Here is a 17,869-nt window from a genome sequence, read left to right on the forward strand (position 1 = left end):
GAACTGAAAATTCTATTATTTAAAGGAAATGCGCATCAATAACCTCTACCATTCTTGAGGCATCATGATGCATATTTTTACCCCATTTCAATTGCCCTTGCTTGAGCAGTCATTCTTAAAGCATTGGGGCAAAGCTCCCCTCGTACACAGAATAGTTTCTATCCATTTATACAGTAGTTACGCTCTACCATATAGAGTGGGAAGTTTAGGGGGTTTGCAACCCTTCTCTTATAGTGAATATTTTTTTTTAAGTTTAAGTATCACATTTTATTTTCATTTGAAAAAAAAAGACGCCCGTATTTACTCACAAAAAAAGTAGCAAAAGTTGTTAAAGCAACTATAAAGTGGCATTTATTAAAAAGAACGGACTATGAGGGTTTTTCTATATGTGAGATTATGACCCTTGCCTGCGATGATTTATAGAGTAGAATAGTTAAACTTTGCTAAAAAACCTACATCCTTATTGAGCTAAAATAAATACCTCGAAAAATTTTATGTTTTTAAATGAGTAGCAATGGAATAAAGTAGTAACATTTAAATCTTACTATTTTTTAGATTTAGGTGTGCTTCTTTCCACTCAGCGATCCACAATTCTTCAAATGTTTTCTCCTTTTTTGTGTCTGCAAAAAACTCCATTTTTGTTCTATTTTGCTTCTCCTGCTTAGTCATCAAATTGCTAGAAGAAATTTGACTTAGATCGCGAGTCACATTGTAGGGTGTTTCATACGATGTACTGTGTCGCTGGCAACATTTTTTTTTGCACTTCTTCTTCGATTTCAAATCCTCTGTTTGAGTATATTTATTCTTATGTAGTGCAATTATAGTGGTTGCAGTTGTAGGAGTAGACACTGCAGATGATGTACTTTCACCAAACTTAGAGTTCACACAATTTACAGAACCATCTTGATGAATATCTACTGGTGTCCACTTTTTACTATCATGCTCTGCTGTTTTTCCAGATAACATTGATTCATCACTTTTCTTCCCTTGGAAACTTTCTTTAACAGATTTATCATTTATCTTGTTCAAGTTTTGTCTTTCCAATTCTATAAAATAGTTTCTCGACGGTTTCTGTAAGGCCTCAATAACAACCATGGACTGGCTATGAAGCATATTTGAATTATGTTTCATATGAATGAACTTTATCACTCAGTTAGTTTTCTAGGGCAAGTGATTGTCCATTTAATTGTTTTCTTGGCATCTAGTGGTTGAATTATTGCCAATTCGCAATTTAAGTTAATAATTTAGTTATTGCACGAATCACTGAAAGGTGCACGCAGGTGTAAAAATAGGCTTAGATGACCACTGAAATAGCACTTTTACTTTTCCCTCAGATTTGAATTTGTTTCTTTTTAATATCTGTGTAATCCAACTTCGCTCTTTTCTGATATTTAAGTTCTATGTAGAAACATTTGGATAAGTCCTCTTTCCAGGAGTGCAATTTAAAATAAGAGTGGAAAGCTATGTTTTTCTCCAAAATAAAAAGAAACCCCCTTAAAAGACTGTTTGAAAAATGGAGCGATTTCATGATGAAGCAACTATATTCTCCCTCCCATATGTCTTTTTGAAATGGCATTCCTTGTTTCACTTATAATCTTCTTTGTTAGTAAGAGACCTACGGGTACCAACCTATTTCGGCTTTTTTGTTGTCTGCATAATCGATGGATTCTTGTTTTCTTGCAAATCCCACGTTGTTAAAATAACAAATTTTAAATCTACTTCTAATGAAGTTATCCTAGAATGTTTTAAATAAGAAATATTTGGAATAGGTCCCCCCTTTTCAAAAATGTCAGTTCTTAATTGAAACGGAAGGACATCTTCAAAAAGAAATAGAAATTGTCGGAAAATATATTAATGAGAATATTTATATCAAACAAACGTCAAAGGGAGTAATCTTACGAAAAAAGAAACAATCAACTCAGTTTTTATTTTACGTTCTATCATTGTCGTCTTCTTCTCAAAACTTCTCGTTAAAATAAAAATGTGGGTGAAATAGGTTAGTGCTTCGATCATTTGCTTTGACTTATTGGTCATCGATTTTCAACATTTAGAAAGAGCTCACAAGGAAAAAGATGATAATTCTTTCTGAAGATTGATTATTGCTTACACCTGTTCTCCTCCAATTGCAAGAAATCCAGGAAAAAGGACTCTTGTCGATTTGTCGTAAGAAATGGGACGAAATCAGGTCCAAGCGTACTTATTATCCACCCTCCTCTCCTAATAATAAGCTATTCACCGTTTAAAACTGTTATCACAGGAATATATTTTATTCAATCATCCCTTTTAATTCTTTATTAAAAGGGATGATTACAAGGGATGACTAAGGTATTACAATGGGAAACGCAATAGGGCGGTTTGTTCTACACTGGAGGTTTAAAGGTTGACAAAAATCGATGGATTTATTTTTTATGTGGATCAAATAAGATGCAGCAAACTAATGCAGTGGACTGACAGCATGGTCAGAAAAGACTTCGTGCGCTCTTCTTGGCAAACGTACGCAATTATGTGGATTTTTCTTTTTTATATGTAATTTTTACTTCTTGCCTTATTAATGAAGACTCATTGTGCCGCTATATACAATCTGAACTTTTTTTTAGAAAGACCTGTGCAGAGACGCAGATGATTTTTGTAAGAAGAAACAAAAGAGGTATTTTTAAAATCCGGTGGAAGGGAGATTTTTTCATTTTTTAATTTAATTCTATGTACATACTGAACAAAAATGTATTTTTCGAGATCTCAGAAGAACAATTGCCACCCCTGCCCCTCCCCTCCCCAACCTGAATATGATCGACAAAGAAAATGTTTCTTTTACCATTATTTAACGGAAGAAGACCACATTTTTTTTCTTCTATACACACGAGAGAGGAACGTGAATCCCAACATTTAACAAGGGAGCTGAAGTAAAGCCCAACTATGTACTATAGCGTTATATATATATATATATATATATATATATATATATATATATATATATATATATATATATATATATATATATATATATAAACTAATCAGAACCTCACTGGAGATACAGCGTTTCGTCCTTGGACTACGAAATTCTAGAGCTCTATTTGTAAGTAGAAAAATGTAATTTCGATATATATTCAGTTCTAAATTTAAGATTAAAACTATTAGTTGTTAGTTCATACTTTTTTTCAAATAGTAAGTAGCTTTTCGTTTGGCAGGTTTTTATTTCCATAGTTAGAACCCACAACATACGAAGCCTATATTTTAGCCAAAAGCTGTTCGGGGAAGGGGCTACTAAAATATTGTTCAAAAGAGGTTTTTCGCAACCCTAAAGAACATTTCTGGCACTTTCTTGGGGGGGGGGGGTAATTGCATATGCCAGGGCCTTTAAATCTCAATGCTTAACCACATATAACAAACATGGACTTTCACAAGAAAGGGTAGGTTCGGCATTTCATCTTCTCCTTAGGAGGTATAAAATAAACAAAAAAATTGAATTTGTTACATTTAGTGAAAAAATTTAAATTCAAGAAACTTTAGCTGGACGCATCGTTACTCGGGTCTTAGGAAACAGTGAATTCGTTATCCATACCGTACCCCTGATCATGTCAATTAAAGTAAGAACTTACTCTTGATTAGGTGATGTCACTTTTGTAATTAAACTGCAATCAAAGTCTAGAGTGGGAATGTAATGATGAGTGGAATGTAATGAAGGAAGAACTGTCGAGATAGCACTTTATGAAATTTTGTTCCACTTATTCAGTGTTTAATCACCTCACTGTATGATCATCTTTAAAATGTTACTTTGCAGTAACTATACACACTAACTACCCACATGACTAGCAAGCTGTTGAAGAAGAAGCTGGAGCTCCAAATGTAATCCCTGGTAATTCACAATTTAGTTTGATATAGAAAGTGAAATGATTGTCACAAAATGTCATTTTCTGACTGTATCTACTTTTCAAATACCACAACAATATACAAGAAGCAATTATTTATAATTCCTTTTGCTTTGACAGTGTTAAATGAGCAAGGTAAATGGTAAAATAAGCTTCAAAGAAGATTGGATTGTTGAAAGTGAAACCTATTTTAGCCGATCATCTAAGCGAATAAGCTTTTGGTTACTTTTTTCGCTTCGATTAACATTTTACAGTTCTATAATAATAGTTCGTGACAATAGTAAAGAATATATTAATTCCTTGATCTTCCATGATGATTCCTTAATGTTCCTGGGCAAAGTTAGAGTTCGAGTAACCTTTAATCTGTATGCCAGGGTCTTTAAATCTCAATGCTTAACCACATATAACAAACATGGACTTTCACAAGAAAGGGCAGGTTCGTCATTTCATCTTCTCATTAGGAGGTATAAATAAACAAAAAATTGAATTTGTTACATTCAGTGAAAAATTTAAATCCAAGCAGCTGGGATTAACAATAGTATCACGAATCTTAACTGATCTGAAAAAAACCTTTTGGTTCCATTGAGCCATGCATATTTTTAGAAATTTATTCTGTGCACAAGGGTATCCTTTATCTATTAGCTTACAGATATGATTTTCCAGCAAAAAAGGAATAATCGTGGGTCCTTTTTTCGGAAGAACCAATATTTAAGATACAAAAATGTTTTAGTACTTTCATCCCTTTCCCTAGACATTACATCCTTGTCCTTCTCAAATACTCCTGAAAGTTTTAACTGGATCTGCCAGATCGTTTTCAAGATAATGCCGATACACTATTTAAAATCCTGAGTAAATATGCTGTCTTTTAATTTATCTTACTCGTGAATGGATTCAAAATTCTATTGAGGCAAAAAGTTCTAAACTTGGTAAGGCAGATTATGTTTACACGTTTTATTTACTCCCATAACCAGGGAAGTCCGCAGGGAGCCTTAGGACCCGGGCCTCCGAAATTGTGGGTACTTTTGTTCGAATTCTCAAATAAATTTGATTTTTTATTTTGCTTCACCTCCTGAAAAAGTGCATACATTCTTCTCCACATTCTCTCCCTCTAACAAGGTAGGAAGTTCTTTACTTTTCCCCCAACATTCCGAAAGTTTGAGCTAGATCTCCATAGTCCATTCTTGAGATATTGCAGATATGGCATTTTGGTTACCTGGATGCATAGTTTCTTTCGATTTACCTCCACCTATCCTCCTAATTCAAAAGTTGAGGTCCACTTAGCCTGCAAAACCCATCCAGAAATTTCAATTTTAGCCCCCCACCAAGCCATTCCTGGTATAATTCAGATACGTTATTTTGACTATCTGGGTAAACGTAATGTCTTTCGGTCTTCTCGGTACTTCATCGGAAGAGACTCTATTCCCATACGGACTTATAGTACCTACAATTTTAAATAGATTGGAAACCAAAATCCTAAGACTCTTCCCTTCTACCCCTCCTACTATTTAAAAATCTCCTGCCACCATTCACTGAAAATGAATAGACTGTAGACCAAAATCCTAAGACTCTTCCCTTCTACCCCCTCCTGCTATTTAAAAATCTCCTGTCATCATTCACTGAAAGTTTCAACCTTATCCCCGGAGCCGTTCCCAGGATATTGTAGATGCGCTGTTTTGATCACCTTACAACACAAAGTGTCTATATGTAATATTTGTGTTTATTTCCCAGGACTAGGCATATTCTTCCCTATGATAAAAATTAAAAACCACTTTTATTTGATGTTAAGTGCAAAATGAAGATGGAAATGTCATTTAGCTATTGAAATATTTTAAAACATAGCTAAAAAAAAAAAAATTTAAAGCAATAACTACCTTTTATTTGGCTATTCTCTCTTAGGTATGGGACATTTTTTGATCCTCCGATGCTAAGTAGTCTCTCAAGTTTTTTCTTTTCACCATCCTTTTTGTGTTTCTTCTTCTTTTCCTTTCCTTTTTCCAATTCATGTTCCACTTCAAGTTTTTCTTTGTCTGACGAAATATCTTTGGTACTCATCCTATTAAAATGAAATAATTTTGAATGGATTTTTATTGAATAGAGAACTATGTTAATAATAGCCTACGCCAAATAGTTCATTATTGGAAATATTTTGAGAAGAAAGACTGGCGAACCAAAAATCATCGACGAAAGCCACGGAAGAAAGCCACAAAAATCATTCATTCAACTGAAACCAAACAACAAGTGGACAGCAAGTTTTTCTAAAAATTTCTGTTTTTTGCAAGGTTTTCTTTTTTTTATATTTAAATATTTTCTTTGGTATAATTTAAAGCTTCTTATTTCAATGTCACTGGCAGTCTCAATTATAAATTTAAATTTTGAAACGGATGAACCGAAATTCATATATTCTAGTGAAACCAAACTACGAGTGGGTTGTTTCTTTCCCAAAGATGTCTCTTTTGTACAAGTTTTAATTTAATATAAACATTACCTTTAGCATAATATTAAATCGTCTTATCTCAATGTTACCCCACTCGTAGCCAAAAATTTGAACTTTTGTGGAGAACTTTGTTATATGATGGATTCCAGAGTGTTTAGAGTGGAAAAACTAAATATTTTCTAAGCAAATTTAAGACCATGGAAAAAAAGATATACCTCTAAATTTTGAAACAACATTTTACTCTGAGCACTTTGGTTTTGTACGTCATAACACGAAACCATCTACAGATGCGACTTGAAGAAGGATCAGTTTTTTTTTCATAGAGGAAAGATTTTTTGCTACTTTCGCATTATCCGGGGCTCTCTAAAAAGTCAAGTTTGGTTAATGCTAATGAAATAAAATGGGATGACTATATAATAGTTTAGAAACAAATTTGGGCTATATATTTGTACATTAGGGGGAGGGGGGGGGGGCAAAGCATGGCATATATTAAATACGTAACCTAACCTACAAGGCCGTATCCAGGGGGGAGGGGGGTTGCCCCCCCCCCCCCCGAAATTTTTGACCGAGTCGAAAATAAGTCGAAAATTAGTCGAAAATTAGTAAAACCTGGGTAAAAATCAGTAAAATTATTCGAAAACTGAGTCAAAAATTAGTTATCCCCCCCCTCGAAAAAAAATCCTGGATCCGCCCTTGCTAACCTAGGTACCTCCCCCCCCCTCCAAAAAATACCAAAGAATAACACTTTAAATATCTTGAAACCACGCTATGCAAAGTATTTTTTCTACTGCGGTGTATTGAATCATCTTGTAAAAACGAGTTTTTCATTGCGTCTTTCCCGTTTGACTGTAGCATCTCTCGTTGGACTTCTTTAGAGGGGCCCTGATAATGCGAAAGCACCGATTTTTTTTTGTCTGACATTCTAGGATCATTTTCGCAAAATTCCTTGCAGTTGTAGTTCTGTTTTTAAATCATGAGCTTGTTCAGAATTACAGCAAACTAAAAACAAATTAAGATATGAGTTCCATAAGTTACATAAGTACAGCTTAGTCCTGTAGCAGTTTTAGTTCCTTCAAGCCAATAAACAAAGCTTTGGGGAATCGGATTCACTTAAACTAAGCACAAAAGCAGAGGGGATTTCGCACCAAGACACTCCAGAGTCCCAAAATTTTGGAATTTTTCATATTTTTGATTCTTTTCCGATTTTTTGTCGGCGGAGATAAATTCCTTCATACGTCCCGACGTAAATCATACTGCAAAATATTTAAGCATTATAAATAATGAGAGTATTTTGTAACTCAACATTTCTGGTTGTGACTCACTTCCTTACCGCTAGTTTCATAGCGTGTTTGAAGTTTCATTAGATGTGATACGGAGATCATAGCGTGTTTGAAGTTTCATTAGATGTGATACGGAGAAGGGGTTTTGGGGTCCCTTACTCTCTAAAATACTATCTTTCTGACAATTTTTCTTACGATTTTCTCTATTTCTCCTATAATTTGCATATATAATTCAGCCCTTTCCCCGCAAATAAATTTGGGCTTACGGGCAGCTTCAAAATATTGATGCAAATCCCTTTATAAACTAGCTCCATTGCCAAACGTAGCTCAGATGAGGTAGTACGCAATTAATAAAGTTGGGACTTATGAATTAAACATATTTACACCCATTAGAAAAAGCCTTTACATTTTCCCATATTTTGAAACTTCCGCTAAAACCCTAAAAAATATCTTTGCTGGGGGATACAAAGAACTTTTTGCTCATAGTTCCTTTGGACAGACTTGACCAAGGTTTTGAGATTTGGCAATATTCCAACCATTCCTGAAAATTTCGTACATGTTTCAGAGTAGGGCTTAAAAATCAGAAGCAAAATAGACGTATAACTTAAATGAACTCACATAGTATAAACAACAGCATAATAAAATCAGTTTATATTTTTGTTTCATTTGAAAGTGGCAAAATGGTCCTATACATGAAAAAGAGTCTTACCAGAGGAGCTTATTCAATTCAGATTTTTTTTTTTCATTTCTTATTTTTTGTACAAAGAAAACCAAAAAAAGATAAATAAAATTTCGAAACACCTAAAATATTTTACACGTATTATCAAACAGTTCGTGGTAACGAACTGTAGGTAAGGAGCGACGTGCCTCAATAGCAACCGAAACTCTTAAAAACGGAATTGTGATACCATTATAATTGGCTTATTATGTTGATTCCAAAATATGAACTTTATTAAGTTTGGTGCATCGATTAAAGTCCACGAGACTGACCCAAATTTTGTCTGATTTTCGAAAAAGGGGCAAAACACCCCCCAAAAATTAAAGCATCTTGATGAAAATCCCACCATCAGGTTCAACGTATCGGAGAACCCAACTGTAGAGGCTTCAAGCTTTTATCTGCAAAAATGTGGGAATGTTGTATTTTTTGCCAAGAGAAAGATTACGGATACTTGCTTATTTGTTGTTATTTTTTTTTCTCATGGATGATCGTATTAACTCCGTGGTCTTGTAGTATCGGGAGAGGGTCATTCGGACGGAAATCAAAAGTTCTAGCACCCTTTTTAAGTGACCAAAAAATTAGAGACCAACTAAGATAATTTCTTAAACCACATTGGCCTGACATCACATAAAGAAAGAAAAACGAGAAAATGGGTTTTTTTACAGGCCAAATGAAGATACTGAAAAAACAAAGCGAATATTTCGAGAGGACAAACGCCTCTCTTCTTCAGCGCGAAACGAGACGATGGATCAATAAAAGCCAAAAATTAAAAGAATTAAAACCAACTACCTAACAACCATAAAAGCGAGTTATTCGCCAATATCCACGATTTGCACAAAATCCAAAAAAATATGAACTGCCATCGACGGATACTAGCGAACAACTGACAAAGTAAAGGACACAATTCATTCACTCGAAAAACAAAACGAACCAGCAATTAAATAAGTTGAAGAACTATGTCATTTGATTTCGGATTTTGATTTCGGGAGTTTTCACCTATCCCGATAGGTGAAAACTCCGGTGTCTACAGAATTCCTTGTTCGTGTGGTCTTTGGTATATCGGAAGAACTGATCAGCGACTAACGGATAGATTAACTCAGCACTCTAGTTCAATTAATAATACACTTAAAAAGCGGAAAAAACCGGAAAATTTTGACTCTGCCCTTGCAGAGCACATTTTTGAAAAACCAGACTATACTATTTTGTTTAATCAAGCTAGTCTTATTTCGCATGACAAAGGTATTGTCTAGCACTACAGAGAAGCTGTTGAAATTTATAAATACCACCATTTAGTTGTAGCTTTAAACAGAGATTCCGGTGATTTAAGAATAAACGAGTCATATTTCGGTTTTCTCAAAAGAGAAGCCGATACTTTAGTAATCCCTGAAATAAACCTTGAACCACTTTCCCAGTCATCTAATCTGGTTCCACTTTTAAAGTCATCTGCTGGTTCGTTTTGTTTTTTCGAGTGAATGAATTGTTTCCTTTACTTTGTCAGTTGTTCGCTAGTATCCGTCGATGGCAGTTCATATTTTTTTGGATTTTGTGCAAATCGCGGATATTGGCGAATAACTCGCTTTTATGGTTGTTAGGTAGTTGGTTTTAATTCTTTTAATATTTGGCTTTTATTGATCCATCGTCTCGTTTCGCGCTGAAGAAGAGAGGCGTTTGTCCTCTCGAAATATTAGCTTTGTTTTTTCAGTATCTTCATTTTGCCTATAAAAAACCCCATTTTTGCTCGTTTTTCTTTCTTTAAGAGACCAACTAGGCCCCATCCCACGCCTCTTTTCTCCTGAAATCGTTCTATTAAAGTTTTGGTATAGCCATTTTGTTTAACATAGTTGAAAAGTCAAAGAACTATGTCTTTGGTTACAATATAACCCCCCATAGCCCGTGGGGAAAGGTCTTTTAAGTTATGAAATTTTCCCATTGTGTGCATATAGTGCCGTATTTGTTATTGGGAAGTGTGCATACATTTGTCTGGTGGAGGGGGGATTTTCGTCTGCGGGATTTTCCACGGGGGGAATTTCTCATGGGGAGGGAAGTTTCCAGGGGGTGAACTTTTCAGGGGAAATTTTCACTGGGGGAATTTTCCAGAATTCCTGTAAGAAATTATTTTTATATGTCTTGCTTTCTCTTTGCCGACTCAATTTTACGCGCGGAAATGTTAAGGGTAATTTGTTCGAGGTAAATATTCACCGGAATCGAATTGTGTAGAGGATATTTCCGTGGGGAAGGGTGTTTTTTTCGTGGAGGTGGAGCCATATTTCCTGGCAGTATTTAGAAAGTTGAAAGTTTTTTCAACTGAAAGTAAGCAGCAACATAAAAACTTAAAACGAACAGAAATTATTATGTATACGAGGGGGGTTTCGCCCTCCTCAACACCTTGCTCCTTACGCTAAAGTTTGAATTTTTTCCCAATTATTTAAGAACGACTTCTGAAACACAAGGGTCGTTTAATTACAACAATAAGAAGCTTTTTTAAAAGCACTAAAAAACTTTAGCGTGAAGAGGGAGGTTTTGACGAGAGGGCAGCCCCCCTCATATACCTAATAATTTCTGTTCGTATTAATTTTTAATGTTTCCCCTCACTTTCATTTGAAAAAAACTTGTTTTGCTGCCCCGTTCCTACCACAGCCGAGACTCTCGTAGGGTTTAACTGATGTGGCAAAGCCGTCTAGATCCAATTATATCAAATATATCTGAACCTGTTGATATTTAGTAAACATACCTGATCATTGCTCATGGAATTACCGAAATTTCACTCGGTGAATATGCTGTAGAACTTCCAATAGTATCTAAATACACTCTGTCCAAATAAGAAGAAATACTGGTAAAATATCGGAAATTACGGTCAAATTCTGATGCCTCCTCCCCTCTCAGGATGGTTCTGAGGCACTTTGGAACGAGCTTTTGAAATTACAGTGGAAACTCGGAAAATAGAGTTTCTGCAAGATCTTATGGTGTAAGATTGAGGACGATAAGTTTTTTAAATTGTTTGTTATTTTCATCTAAAGTTCTTAAAGCTCAACTTAACCTGGGTCGAAAAGCCATCCTAGTCAAGTGTAAACTAGGAAAACTGGAATATTAAATATTTGGGGATAAAATTGTTCGTAGCTTTCTGTCCACTTCACTTTGATTGCTTGTTCTTGCTGGTTGTCCTTTTAAGAGCGAAATCAAGCACCGAAGCGAAATGAAGTGAATGAAGAATATTTTTATTTTGTTCCATAAAAAAACGAAGTGCGAATCGAAATTTCTACCATACGTTATCTAAAATTTCTAAATTCGAAATATCATACGAATCCGAAATTTCTACCATACGTTAAAAAAAGGCAAAAAAAAAGGTTTCTTTGATATACAAAAGAGAAAATCGAAAAAATAAATAGTTCACTGTAACACAGCAATGAACCTTTTGTGCTTTCATTTAGTTGTTAAAGTGTAGACGAAACAACAACTACAAGTACAAGGTGCTGGGATAATGGAATATATATAGGAGTTAAAAATGTAATTTCAACCTGTAAGAATATTTCAGCGTGTGTGTGCATGTGTGTGTGTGTGTGTGTGTGTGTGTGTGTGTGTGTGTGTGAGTTTGTGCGCTTGTATGCGTGTGTATGTGTGTCATTAACAAAATTTGTAATTTATTATGTATTCTTTTGATAAATAATGCTATAAGCAAAAAAAAAATTGTTTGATAAAAAAAAGTGTGCTATAATTGTGATAAAACTTTCGTCAAAGAAAAAAACTTAATCCATTCATTTTCTAGTTTCAGGGGGAAGCTGTGAAAACTTCTGCCTTCCCTGGCCCGGGGTATCATGGGTAATTGTCCCCTCTCACCGGATGATGTTAGTGAAGGTACGTCATTTAATATCCCCCTGGATTTTCAATTTACAACTGAAGAAATCGACAGCCTTATGCAAATTGTTGGACCTAATTTTCCCGGGGACATTTTTGACGATGGTTTTATAATTAGTGAATTGGGTCCTGTGCAAATAGGTGCAGGACATGAAAATAGTGTCACGTGAATTTTATTTGTTAGCGTCTGCTCTAGGTCACTTACAAACATATAGGGTAGATTTTAACCCTCCCGAGGAAACGTGATTGACGGTGGGGTCATTTTAACAGACCCTGTAAATGTTCTCCATAGCTACATCAACCGAATTTGAGCACTCATTGAGATTCAGATTCAGAATTGGGGGGGTCAAGGGGGGGGGGGTTAAAGCATCAGTAAATCAAAAAGTTTATTTACAAAAGGGGACATCTGGGGATATTTTTTATTTTCATTTTTCAACTAGCAACCAAACTTTTTACTCTGGTATAATTGAATGTGAGGACAACTTTGTAGGTCGTGTTATTACACGAATATAGATTTTGGATACGTTCAACAAACGGGAAAGCAGGTCCACCATTTTATACATTGAGCACATAGATCCGAATGCAAGTAAATTTAAAAAAAACTTGATTTTAATAGAAGCAGGGACTAGTTGACGAATAAAATACCACCCAGATTTGTCGACTACCAAAGGGGTTCAGGGTTTCAAATTTGAAACGGGACTGTAATACCTTAAATATTCATTTTTAGCAGCAGCCCATAGAAAATTAAAAAATGATCTACCAGTGAAAAATCTTGAAATACATTCTCGTAACGGTGGAGAAAATTTCACTAAAGTAAATTTTGACTGTTTAGAGGGGAAGTATCTGGTGTCCTTGAAAGAAATAACCATATTCGAAAAAGCGAATGAAAAGCTTGGGTTGGGGGTGGTTGTTCTCCAGTATGACACAGAATTTGTAAATGGGGGAAAGAAACCAAATAAAAAAGGGGTTTTATATTCAGTGAGGACACCGTCGGTAGATAATGTTAAAACTTGGGTTTTGGTTATTTATTAGTCACCCAAAGATGTAAATTCCTATGGTAATTTTTTCCCCGTTACGGCAATAAGTCGACTCTTATCCCAAAGCACGAAGAAAGGAGAATGTCTCTATTGCCCCATGTGCCTTTCCTCATTTAAAATTGAAAGAACATTCTCGGATCACATGAGGCATTGCAAAATTCATAGCAATCAACGAATAGAAATGCCAGCAGAAGCATACTTTACAATTTAAAAATTTCAAAAATTCCCTGCTACAAGTTGATAAAGTATCTTTAAATTGTGAATCAAGACCGGTGGGGGTATCAGACCCATTAAGGCCAAATATAGTCAAGGAACACAAACTAGTTGCGTGTTCTTATGCGCATGCCCGTCACGATGCCAATAATAAAATGCAGTTGGAAGAGTTTTTTTTGGCTATGGAGGAGGAGGGTAGCATGGAAAAGTTATTGTTATCTTTGATAACAACAGAAAACGGTGCAATTTCATGATTGTGTTACACCAACTATGCGGTGTCATTATCAGATAAGGAGCAATAGGCACTATAAAAGGGTACAAGTTGTTGGGTTTGTAGGAGTGCTCTTGCCTCAAAAGACGCGATCCAGGATGATAATCACCTTATTGATCCCAATTCAACGGTAAAAAGTAACTTTCGGGGGTGGGCTCACAATTCATGTAATTTAAAAATTAAACAGCAACTCTTTCTTCCGGTTTTTATACATAACTCTAACTACGATCTGAAGTATGTGCTACCAGCAATCGCACATCTTCAAAGAAATGGAACAGTGGATGATGCATGGGTGATAGCCAGCTTTTCCTACAAAATCATTCCTAAATCATCGGAAAAGTTGCTTGTTTTGGGATTTTTGTGGAAATTTGCTGAAGACGACGTTGAGTACACGAATAAAATTCACTTTTTAGATTCCTAATGTTTTTTCCTCAAATCATTGAGTGAATTAATTCAAGTGCAAAAAAACGATGACTGTAGAAACGATTTCCGCCTTCTCAAGCAACAATTTCCAAATGATTTGTTCAATTTTTTAACGGTCAATTGAATCTATGCTTATGATTATTATTGTTCCATGTTGAGATTTGCCGAGGAAGCTATTCCTTCTAACGAATTTCTTTAGGACAGTCTCCACGATGGTAGGCGTACCCCCAATGAACAGAGTTTTGCTAAAAAAGAGTGTGGGCAGAGGGAGGGTGTAAAAATAGCTTTGACTACTGCAAGTTGTATTTGTCGAGTGATGTGTTAACTTTGTTAGAAATTATGCTTAAAAATACGGACAAAATCCATGAGGAATTTAATCTTGATTTGGGATATTATTTTTCCTCTCCTCATTTGGTGATGAACCTCATACTAAAAATTAGTTGAGAAAAAATTGGGCTATTCACTGACATCGATCAGCATCTGTTCATCGAAAGGTCAATGAGGGGTGGATTTGTTTTTCACGGGGATCGTATCATCGAAACTGATCCGCCAGGAGAGAAGTCAGTGACGAAAGCAGAAGCAGTGTCTCTCGATATGAATTCTCTCTACCCATTGACCATGTCCCATTATGTACTACCTTATAATTAAAAAAAATAGCGCAATAACCCTCAAGCCTTTTATTTCCCCAACATTGACAGTGTTTAGAAGACTGGGCTGGTGGGATGGTTTTTTGAAACCGATGGAGAGATGCCGTTCGAACATCAACATCCAGTAAAGGATTTTGTTTTCCCGTGCATCAATAGACCTGTGACTAGGGACTCTTTGAGCCCCCGCAATAGGCGCTTAGTCGAGGTGGACGGATTGCATTGGTCACCTTCAAAACAAAAACTTATTGCTGACCTTCTGCCGAAAAAAAATATTGTTGTACATCATGTGGCTTTAAAATGGATGTGCAACAACGGTTTCAACGTTAGAAAGGTTCACAGAGCGCTCCAGTTTAGTCAAAAACCCTATCTAAAAACGTTTGTTGACACTTTTGTCAAGAAAAGTTCTGAAGCACAAACGAAAGCCGAAAAAGAAATTTATAAACTCATTTTGAATTCGGCTTTCGGCAAAATGTGTGAGAGTGTTCGCAATAGGAATCGTTGTGACGTCTTGACCGATCCCAAACAATATGCTCGAATTATTGCCTATCCAAATTACACTTCCTTCACGATCATTGGCCCGGACATGGTACTATTGAATAGGAAAAAAAGAAACATTTTCCTAAATAAAAACATTGCTGCAGGTAGCACTATTTTGTAGATCACGAGTAAATTCCTTTTAGAGTTCTATTACAATGTGGCTAGGATACAGCGACCGAAGAATGGGCACGTAGAGGTCTGCTACGGGAACACAGATTTTTCACTGTTAAAAGTAAAAACCCCAAATCTAATTGATGATTTGGCGCACTGTGAAATTATCAGCTCAAGGATGGACTACACCAATTGGAGTGGGCTTTACCCAGAGCTAGTGAAACTAGCATCTATATAATGGACATCTATAGGAATTGTATTGTTCAAAATACAATTCCACGAGCCAAATTGCTGGCAATTCGTTCCCTCAACTACAGGAACTTTACTGTAAATGTAGAAAAAATTGCCATGAGTACCATTTCCGACAAGGTCTATGATTGTCAAGACGGTGTGACTACCCTCCCCCTTGGGCACTATTTAACTTCAAACCGGGCCGAATGTGTCATCCATAGGGAAAGTCTCGGTTTGAATAAAGTCCAGTAAATTTTTTCCCAAAACCTTGGGGGGGGGGGGGCCTCGCGGCCTTTGGGGGGGGGGGGGGGCTCGCGGCCTTTGGGGGAGGCCTCGCGGCCCAGGGGGGGGGGCCCACCAGTGGGGGGCGCACCGCCAGACACTACCAAAGTTCTTTTTTTTTTCTTAGAGCAGATTTTTTTTTGTAAATATATGTGTTTCATTGAAATTAAAAAAAGTGATATTATTTTAAGTGCTTTATTCTAATAAATGTTGTATTTTTTCTGTAAATAAATAAACAAAAAAAAGTGTATTTATTTAAGTGTTTTTTCTCTGTGCCTATGTAAATGTTGTATTTTTTATTATAAATAAATTTAAAAAAAAGTGTATTTTCTTTCAAGTTTAATGTGATTTTTTTTTCAATGTAGTTTTTTTTAAGTATTGTTACTTTTTTATGCATATAATAAAAGAAAATATGATTTTTATTCGTCTTCTTCTTATTCTTATTATTATTATTCTCGAACGGAGTAGTAGTAGTAGTAGTAGTAGTAGTAGTAGTAGTAGTAGTAGTAGTAGTAGTAGTAGTAGTAGTAGTAGTAGTAGTAGTAGGGAAATTATTTAGTCATTATAAAGCTATGGCCTACAGTTAGTTGGCCAAGGAAAGTATTGAAGGGAACATGTATCAATTTAAAACACAATTCAGATCATTTCTGTATGGACCGCCAATGTCGGGCAAAACAACACTCTTAACTAAAATAATTAAAAATTGTAAGAAAATATTTGTGGAAAAACCGAAAAAATCTACTAGTGCTACAGTGTTTGACAGGACTCTTATGATCAAATAAAAGTAAATGCAGCTACGACGGGAATGGTGTAGATACAATTCATGCAGGGACTTGATATTTTCAGCATTATTGAACCCAACTCTTGGCTGATCATTGACGATCTGGCTGAGTCTATTGAACAATGGTCCCAGGAAACGCTACAACTGTTCACTTTTCGCTCTCATCATAAACATACTTCTATTACTCTGGTTCTACAAAATCCCTTTTATCGGAGCAAATATATGTAAACACTTGGATTAAACTGTACGTACTTCATTATCTACCAGGTAGTTAGTAATTCCCGGTCGTGACTAACAATCAATACGAAAATATACCCAAATAACCATATAGTGATGGTCTTAGCAAAAACTACGGCAACTGTTACGATTCATGGCTAAACCCTATTGCGTCTTAATACAAATACACCCAAGAATATGTATGTAGTCCAATTTATTCTAGGAAATGGCATTACAATATATCTCCCTATGACCATTAGAAAGACTTATTAGTTGCTATCATAACACTGAAGAAGCTACATGAAAATAGACATCTGTTTTCAGTTCTAAGCACTTCAAAACCCTCGCTTAGGAAAGCCATACTCAAATACGGTAATGACAATGATTTTATTAATCTAATATACGATCTTTTTTTAAATTTGACAGAGGTTAATGTTAATCTACCAGAAGTAGCTCAACAACAGGCAAAGAAACATCGTTCAATTTTACGTACATCGGCCTCTTAAAGAAAAGTAAATAATTTTATAAGGAAACGTCTTCTTCAGTCTGGCGGTAGCTTTTTCACCCTTTTACTGGCAATAAATGTACGACTTTCAAACAGTTTTCTCTAGAGAGAATGTCAAAACCCTGTAAATTGCCTTCCAGAGAACCTGCTCTCTCACCAGTCTAGAACTCTGAGGACAATCTGAGTGAATTCATTGACAATGAAAATATTTAGGATGAGAAAAACTGTTTTTACTTCAAGATGCACTTCACACGAGTTGACAAACATAAACCCTATCGCGCGAAGCCCACTGCTGGTAGTGATCACAAAAAAGAATCATATCCTCAAGAGTCTGCTGGGACACACTTAAAGAAGGAGGAATTACATTAGATTGTATTGAAAATCGGAAATTTAATACCCTACTAATATCGGTAAAAAATCAAAAGACCCCAAAACTATGACATGGGAAGGGGTCAAGATCATATT

The 17,869-nt window shown here is 35.6% G+C and overlaps 1 protein-coding gene across 1 annotated transcript in view; it reads right to left on the bottom strand.

The window, feature by feature from the left end:
* The window catches only part of LOC148955555 (proton channel OtopLc-like), a 64,555-nt gene extending 63,062 nt beyond the window's left edge, over positions 1-1,493 (bottom strand). Inside the window, 1 exon segment of the mRNA XM_089102774.1 lies at positions 546-1,493. Coding sequence (XP_088958900.1) covers positions 546-1,131 — 586 coding nt within the window. The 5' untranslated portion in view covers positions 1,132-1,493.
* Between the last annotated feature and the right edge of the window lie 16,376 nt (positions 1,494-17,869).

Source organism: Artemia sp. Qi Xiang Cuo, chromosome 2, assembly GCF_049724085.1.
Source record: "Artemia sp. Qi Xiang Cuo chromosome 2, ASM4972408v1, whole genome shotgun sequence".
NCBI lineage: Eukaryota > Metazoa > Arthropoda > Branchiopoda > Anostraca > Artemiidae > Artemia > Artemia sp. Qi Xiang Cuo.